Source organism: Magnolia sinica, chromosome 12 (assembly GCF_029962835.1).
Source record: "Magnolia sinica isolate HGM2019 chromosome 12, MsV1, whole genome shotgun sequence".
NCBI lineage: Eukaryota > Viridiplantae > Streptophyta > Magnoliopsida > Magnoliales > Magnoliaceae > Magnolia > Magnolia sinica.
In genome coordinates this window covers 78,152,625-78,161,718 of record NC_080584.1, presented here as the reverse complement: position 1 = coordinate 78,161,718, position 9,094 = coordinate 78,152,625, and the positions used below count along the sequence as shown (strand labels likewise).

The 9,094-nt window shown below is 40.5% G+C and overlaps 1 protein-coding gene across 1 annotated transcript; it reads right to left on the bottom strand.

Moving 5' to 3' along the window:
- Positions 1 to 768: 768 nt before the first annotated feature.
- On the bottom strand, positions 769 to 7,825 carry LOC131220289 (uncharacterized). The gene is made up of 2 exons (XM_058215239.1): positions 7,368 to 7,825; positions 769 to 865 (listed from the first exon to the last, which is right to left on the bottom strand). Exons 1-2 carry the CDS (start codon positions 7,823 to 7,825, stop codon positions 769 to 771), a joined length of 555 nt encoding a protein of 184 aa, XP_058071222.1.
- Positions 7,826 to 9,094: the final 1,269 nt, after the last annotated feature.

The window sequence follows — 9,094 nt, the reverse complement described above, 5'->3', positions numbered from 1 at the left end:
AGTTTAGTGAAAAAGATAAGGACAATGTTTCTTGTCCATAGTCTACCTACTACTTTTTTTTAGGACAAACATCATAAAAATAATTAACAAAAGACAGCATAACCAAAGAGACATGGTCTATTTGGGACTATTGGTAGGGGCCCACACTCATTAAGAAAAGACAGCATCCAATCAGTTCATATCATCACATCACATCACATCCCATTTTGGATCTAATTTCTGGCAACCCATGTCTGAATCACCAAGAAACGTGTTGGGAAACAACGAAACATGGAGTTAGAAAGGTGCATTTGGATGCACTATCATACTAAATTGTAAGTAGTAAATAGCAGTTGCATTCTCATCAGGTTAAGCTTGAAAGAAATTTAGCAGCATGGGAGGAGAGGCTTCTTCTTCCTCAATATAGATAGTAGGATACATTATCAGTTTATCTTGACTAAAATGAATGTTTGCAATTTAATTTACTTGTGCATCCACACGCAGCCAAAAAGCTGGTATGAGATGTTTTGAGCATCAAAAAATTAAATAATCAAGCTTCAAGAAAAGATAACATCTAGCCATAAGCAGCCATGTCATCGAAGCACCACGCATTACTTTCCTTCCACAGATTCCATATACTAGCCATAAGCAGCAATCGCCAAAAAGATTATCTGTCTTTCGCAAAACAGACGTCATACAGTATAGATTACAGTGTGTGTGTGTGTGTGTGTGTGTGTACACACACACACACACAAGAATCGTTGTTAAGAAAGATCAGACAAGAACCTGTCACTCTAATCTGAGAGCACAGACAACTCTTTTCAGTACTTCAGATGCCTTCAGCAGATCAGATTCCGAATGGGCAGAAGAAAAAACATGCGAATGCCTGCAAAGCAACAACCATTAGCATGAGGATCACGCTGAAGTAATCTACCATTCTCCTTACTGCCAGTAATATCATCGAGTACCTTTAGATCATTCTTGAAGGAACTGGTTGATGATTGGCACCAAAGATAGCAAAGGAATGAACATTGGCAGAATGTAGTTCTTTCATGTCAGCCAGACTGCAGTTCTTTCAATGTGAAGTGCCAGACCACCGGCAATCGGAACTCCACATTTCGGCTTCCCCTACATTCTAAGTTTGCAGGGGAAGTAATCAGAAAGATCCACATATACAAATCTAAAAGGAAAAAAAGCTCATATTAGAAGCTTACCAAGTTCTGAATTTGCTGCCGAGATGTCTTCTGGAGTGAGAGAGAAAAGGGGTGCGGGAGATCGAGAGAGAGAGAGAGAGAGAGAGAGAGAGAGAAGGGGTGCAGGAGATTAAGAGAGATAGAGAAAAGGGACGCATGAGATTGAGATTGAGAGAGATAGAGAAGAGGGGCACAGGAGATTGAGAGAGAGAGAGAAAGGGACGGACATGAGAGGGAATAGGGTTGAGTGGAGGGAAATGAATGTTTCATGAGAGGGGGAAAAGAAAAAGGCAGCGCGATTTTCTGCATTTTCACCTGCTATGGTCCTGCTATGGTTTTTAACCATAGCTAAAAGTCAATATGACCGTAGCCATTACACAATCCGTAACAACCCCTCCATGATTCACATTTCACGGGATCTGGACGGACGGCCTCGTCAAGGGCTTTGTGGGGTCCATCTTGATGCAATCGATATATCCACTCCGTCCATTAATTTTGTAATTTTTTTTATAGGGAATGAACCCAACATCTTGGCAAATCAAAGGTCTAATTGAACCACACCATCGATCAATGGATTAATCTCTACTCTTTCCTACTATGTGGTCCACTTGAGCTTTCGATCTACTTCCTTTTGCCCTAAAATACTCTTAAAAAATGGATAGACATATTAGATGGAGACCACACATTTTAATGGGCCCCGTAGAGTCCCCTATGGGGTATCTAAGGTTGTACGTATGCCTGACGGAGTTAGCATTAGCTATGGTTTGGACAGTTTTAGCTACAGTTTTAAGCTGTAGCAAGTGAACTATGGTTTATAGCCGTAGCTAAAAACCAGAATAGTCCGTAGCCTTTGATCGTTTTTTTAGTAGTGTTCATATCCATCTGCTCTAACTCAAGATCGTATTAGGCAACTAGTGCCAACATGAATCTGATATATGTACACACACACACACACACTTGTTTCACCACCAATCTGAATATCTCAGTGAAATCGACGCATTCTCTTTAAGCGTATCATTTTGCTACCAACCTTGCCTTGTAACTGTTATGTTTCTTCTTGAACATCCACTTGTACCTAATCACTTTATAGCCAATAAGAAGCTTCACCAACTTCCACATCTCATTCTTGTATAAGGAGTCCATCTCATCTCTATCGCTGCTTTTCCCTTTTTAGCATCAGACTCATCAAGATCTTCCTTAAGAGTAGAGTGAAAATGCGATGTCTGAGTCATCCATGTATCTTGCTGGTAACCTCCAACCCATAGTGGATTCCTTCTCACAGGTAGCTGCTCCATCTATTCTTATAACTTTGTCTGCGTCTCTATATCAGCCCGAGTATCATTTGTGTCCATTTAAATGTCCGCAATTAACTTTTTTGGTTCCTCGTTCTCATTTTTATGAAACAAGGATTCCTCATCGAATTGACTTCACGACTTAGGTTGATTTTCTATGTGACTCAATCATACCTCTACCCCTTCAGACCACCACCCTAGTTGATAAGGATGTACTTCTTTGCTATTTGGTCTGGCTTATCTCTCTCAACTAATGGTATATGAGTGTAAGCATCACAACCAAACACACTCAGTTCCTAGTAATCTACTTGCTGACCACTTTACACTTCTTTAGAAATTTTATAATTAATAACTATAGAAGGGGACCGATTCACTAAGTAATAAGCCATGTTAACGGCCTTAATTAGTTCACAGTTTCTTGCCCAATCTGGCATTACTAATCATGCCTCGGTCCCTCTCGAAGAGAGTCCAATTTATTTGATCGGCTATACTATTTGGCTCTGGCATGTGCCACACTATGTTGTGCCTCATGATTCCTTCATCCTTACAATATTGATTGAATTCTCTTGAAGTGAATTCACCACCATTATCTATCCTTAGTACCTTCACTTTTTGCCCTAGTTATTTTCAATCATTGCCTTCCATTGCTTAAAGTTGATGAAAACATCAAATTTATTTTTCCTAAAATAAGTATACACTTTCCTGGAATAGTTGTCAATGAGCATGACAAACCATTATGACCCTCCACCGGAAACCACAGGCGCCAACCCGCATACATCAAAATGTATATAATCAAGAACCCCTTATATACGTGTTTACCAAATTTAAAAGACAACTTAAATTATTTACCATATATACAATGCTCACATATACTAAAATAAAAGCCTTTAAAAACTATAATTAAACAACTGTCAGAAAGTACCTTCATACCTTACTTGCTCATGTGGCCCAGACATATATGCCACATACCTACAGACATGACATTTGTTACAGACGCCACAACTCCACTAGATGACATACTCCCAATCAAAAGGTGATGGTTCCTTTATGCTTTTATGACTATGAGTACCCCTTTTAAAACTTTAAGGACACGATTAAAATCGATGAATTTACACCCAAACGCCTCACATCGAGTGCTCTATGAGATATCGGGCTCTTCTTCAACTCAGGAACGTGACTCATGTCAATTAAGGTATGCTCCATACCATCAAATATCTTGATGTGCACCAATCCAACACCAACAACTTTATAGGCATTATCATTACCCATAAAGACCTGGCCACTATCACACTCACTATAACTGGTGAATCAACTCTAATGAGGGGTTATGTGGTATAAAGTCCCCATATCTAAAATACATTCACCATCGAAGTATTCAAATTTTGATGCAGTGAGCATGTCACTATCGTTCATCTCCTCATTAGATTTCACCATGTTGGCCTCCTTAAAAGAACCCCTTGATTTCTCTTTTTTTGCTTTAAGATTTGTGCAATCCTTTTTATTGTGCCTAGACATCCCACAGTTCCAACACTTCAACTTCCCTTTGCCCTTGCCCTTAGATTTGGATCTTAATCGTGAGTATCCATTATCCCGCTTAGAATTCCGTCCACTCAAAACAGTGCATCTGTAGAAGCACTCATGTCACCGCTTTTCTTTCTAATCACCTTCGACTGAAGGGTTGAGATAATGGTCTTAACGCTAATGGTGGATCTACCAGTGCACAATAAGTCTTCAAATAACTCATATGAAGCCAGAAAAGAATGTGACAGAATGCATGCATGATCCTCATCTTTCACCGTTTCCTCCACATTCAGCAATTTTATATTAACTTATTAAATTTACTAATGTAGGCCTCAACATCAATTCCTTTTGTCATCTTTAGATTGAACAATTGAAGCTTTAAGTACAAGTGATTTTCAAGAGATTTCTGCACATAGATGTTCTATAATTTTGTCAATATACTTGCTGTTGTTTTCTCTCTCATGATGTTATGGAGGACTTCATCCATTAGGCACAATTGGATAGATGTTCTCTCTTTCTTATCCATCTTGTTCCATTCATCATTTGTCATAGATTCTAACTGGTTCTCAAGGAAAGTATTGTCCAATCCTTGTTGAACTAGGAGACTAGTCATCTTGACCTTCCATATTTTAAAATTATTTTTTTCAAAATACTTTTTAATATTAAATTTTAGATTAGAAGCCATTGATACTATTCTTTCAAATTCAAACTGCTTCCCAACGAATTCTTTGAAACCATTTGTTGGGGAACTGTAAAAGCATAGAGAGTTTAATCAAGTAAAGTACTCCAATCACACAACCAATTTCAAACACAAAAAACTGGATTTAATGTGGAAAAACCCTTACGAGAATAAACCACAACATAAAGTAACAATAATGCACTGTGAAAGTAAAAAAATTTACAAGAGATAGAGATTATCCGATTCGAACAACCCACGAATCTCCCCAAGCTATGCCCTTAAAACCCTACTATGAATTAGAAAGCCCATAATACTCTTAAATCTCGATTACACCCATATATATAGCGTGCATGAGAGTTATAATCCAAATAGGAAACAAATCCCGCACTTACGCAGTTTTGCATGTATGCTCGATGGAACCTTCGATGGTATTTCTTTGGCATCGACAAATTGTCGATGGCATCGAGAAAGTTCCAAAACTTTCCAATGATAAAACATGGATTTTTCAAAATTTTCAAATGGCATCAAGCATCCGTCGATGGCATCAATGTTTGCTCGATGGCATTGAATTGTCTATTGATGGCATCAACAGACCAGTTGTTTTCAAATTTCAGACATTTACAACAATATACTGTTGACCAACTGCCTAATCATCTATTTTAATAGGCACATCAAACACTTATCTTGTTTTTCGCTTTTTATTTATAGATGGTTGTAAAACCTAACGGTGGTAGCATGGCCAAGATATAAATAAAATTGATCATGTTCATCCTAGCTTATATTTCCTTTTTTGAACAAATCTTCCATTCTGATTGAGAAATACCATGGGAAAATACTGGTGTAATAAAAAGTCTTTAAGTTGGCTAATCTTGCATCTATCAGCATAAGGCAAAAAGAACTCATTCGTGAGGGCTAACCCTTACCCTTGCATAAATTGCCTGAGTATGGAGGACCTTAGATCCCAACCCAGTCTCCAATCTACCCATCTCAGCACGGGGAGGCACCAAAAGTTCAGCCAAACAAAGAAAACCTTTAGTTAGGCAGACTCTAATATGCCTACGCAATTATAGATGCACACGTACAATCGATCTAGGACCTTGATCGCACGAGCAACCCTGACTAGCTGAATTGAGGGCAACACCCTTTTGTAGGGTGCACAGTGGGACCCATTGAGTGTGCGTATTTCTCGATCTAAAAGAGATACCATTAAAATTGAAAAAGGCTAGTTTTATGACTGATGCTGTGAAAACTAACAAGACCCGACTCAACATTATGAGCCTATAAACAATGTTGATACAAGAACATCCTCCCAACATGACCTGAGTAATTTTGCTACATTCGTCGATCAGTTTACAAAGAGTATACAATAGATCACTACGAATGCCTGGTCACTATCTAAGATAAGTGAGAGAAATGTTGAGAGTCATCTTTGGGAACTTAAAGCTATTGATAGATGTTCTCCCATTCTCCATCATAGTGGACATGAGGCAGAACAAGCAGCTGAGCTCTCGAACAAAGCTAGCCAAAGTGAGCCACCCATCCTCTATTGCCCTCATTGGTGGTAGAGGAAGAACAAGATAGTCGCAGTGATGACGAGTCACAACGTCTTGGCTAGCAAAGTTACCACACTACTGGGAGTCACATCCTAGTCGACTCTATTAACCCTGTTAGCCAGACAGCTACTTTGCCATTATTACATGGCCTAACGACCAACCTACTCAGGGGGAAGCCCTAAAATGGATCAGTTAACTATAATGGATTCCAGAGGGCCACATACCGTCGGGGACAACCCCAAGTTATGCAAGCCTCGTATCAAGGGTAATACAAGGTACAAACACTTGTAGGGCAACCTTCGGTTGTGCCCTAGTCATCTAGTGGCTGATATATGACCAAAACACTCCGGGAGCAGCCCTCGATTGCGGACTTGGTCTACCAAGAACCATATATGACCACGACGCTTGAGGGGCAACCCTCAACCTTGGCCCCGATATACCAAGAGCCTTGTAAGACAAAGGCACTCATGGGGTATCCCCACATTTTGCCTTTTCCTCATAATGGCTACCAAAAGGTTGATGCACTCGATGGACATCCACTGATTGCACCACTCCTTATGGATGCACCGTATGCGACACAGGACTTTAACCCTGGCCATCCATTAATATATTCAACTTTGCAACATCAGTCAGTCCTCCAACGACCACTTGGCCATGATGATGTAATATGTCTTATCTAAGAGTACATCCAACCAAACGACCGACGATTGCCTTAACCGACCTATAAAATATCATACCCTATGTGGATCGACCGATACCATAAATTCCTTAGAGCGTTTAGATTCCTTGAGTTCACCTTATTCTTAGGGGATAATGAAACCTCAACAATTCAGCACATAGGCCAATTCACCATGCAATGGGCAAAGCATTCTGAAATGATTTCCTGAAGCTCCGACTATTCAGGAACTCATTCACAAGCATTGCGCTTACATGGTATATTAAATTATCGGTGAATACTATTCAAACTTGGGCCAAGATGGAAGAAATCTTCCACATGCAATTCCATCGAGTCAAGCAGTAAGTATCCATGACCAATCTCTCTAGATTGAGACAATTGAAGGAGAAGTTGGCGGAATAGTTCATTCTGCATTTTAAGTTGAATATGAGGTTAAAGCCCCGCCTTTTAAGCTGGATATCTCTCAATCTGTACCAGATATTCCAAGGATTGGGGGCTAACGAATCCTCCGTCGCATTCGCAATGAGCTTGGAATCAGTTTCCACAATGATATTGGCGAGGCCCAGATTGGAGCAAATGTTCAGCCCATCTAACATGGCCTGAGCTTCTACAACCGTGTTTGAAGCTGACCCATAGTATCTATGGTAAGCGATGATGATCCTGCATAGGTGATCCTTGCATACACTCCCTCCTCCACTCTCTCCTGGGTTGCCTCTCGATGAACCATCGATATTTAATTTCAACCTATCTTTTGGGGGCTTTGTCCATCTAACTATGATGAGTTTACCTGCAGAATGAAGGTTGGATCTATTGATCATCAGAGCCTGGAGAATGATGCTTTCTGCCATAGAATACTTGTCCAAGTCGAGAATGGAAGAGCCGATCTCTCTCAGCCAGTGAGAAACTTTGGAGATGATGAGATTTTCTGACATTATATGGCCCTCAAATTGGATAGCATTTCTGCTGAGCCATGTCTCCCAGATGATGCAGCAGGGAATGAGGCCAATTAAAAAAGGAGATTCTTGATTTTTTACTAGCCTTCGAAGTCCATTATTGAATTCTCTGAAGAATAGATTGATTGTGGATTTGAGGGATATCAAACAGTTGATTGAAATAGCTCCAGCCCTTTCTTGCAATGCTGTTGAGAGAAAACAGGTGGTCTAAGTCCTCAGCATCAAGAGGATGGCCAGGATCATGGCAGGGCTGCTGACCCCTATTATGCGAATATCTCTGGATATTGACATCAGGATTGGCTGAGCCATTGGCCAAGATTCCTGATCCACGCTAAGCAGCAGTTGTGGGATTCCGATATGGCTATTGAAGCCTGAGATATAATCTGTAGCATTCACATCTTGACGCTAATGAGACATCAAACCTCTGCACCGCTATGTCTACTGCGACAACTCTATGGATGGTTTTCCAAATGAAAATCGCCACTTTCGGGGGGGGGGGGGAATTTATTCCAGATCCACTTGGTCTAATGTATATTAGGTTGAAGCTGCCTGGTCCCATTCCATGCAGATTTTAGAGTGAATTTTTCTGAGGTCGATAAGTCCCAGATCAGCCTATCTGCTCTGCTTGAAAGCATAACTGCACTAACTAAAATGGACTGCATTGCTGATGGAGGGATGATATGCTAGACATCGGATAGTCTCCATTTACCGGATTGGGGGTTGAAGTCACTGACCGTGGCATTCAACAGATGATGTGGAATTAGCCCCACAATAGCTCCAGCAATCAACCCACCACCCGTGGCCACACATATGGACAAGATGCTGGACATCAGATAGTCTTCACAAGTCTGCTAGATGCACTTACTAAGCACCTTAAACCTCTCTACATGGCCACATATATGGACAAATATCCCATGCCCTGCATCATGGTCGACAATGGAGCTACAATCAACATCATGTCAATGGCGACAATCAGGAAGCTATACAAGATAGCTAAGGACTTGTTACCCACTGAAATTGTAGTTTTGAGATTTGCAAGAGTGGTTACCAACATGAAAGGGATACTTAATGTTGATCTATAAGTAAGGACTTCAAGGGTCCTAACAACGGTTTTCATCATCGAGCCAAATACAAACTACAATGCGCTCCTTGGGAGGGATTGGATTCACTCTAACAAGTGCATTTCGTCATCGATGCATCAATCTCTGGTATTGTAGAGTGGGCCCAAAGCAAAAAATCGTCCAGGTA

Coding starts and splice junctions, on each gene's coding strand:
- LOC131220289 (XM_058215239.1), bottom strand. CDS start 7,825: ATGTCAGAAAATCTCATCATCTCCAAAGTTTCTCACTGGCTGAGAGAG. Junction 866..7,367: donor CCCAATCCTTGGAATATCTG/GTACAGATTGAG, acceptor GTTGCTTTGCAG/GCATTCGCATGTTTTTTCTT.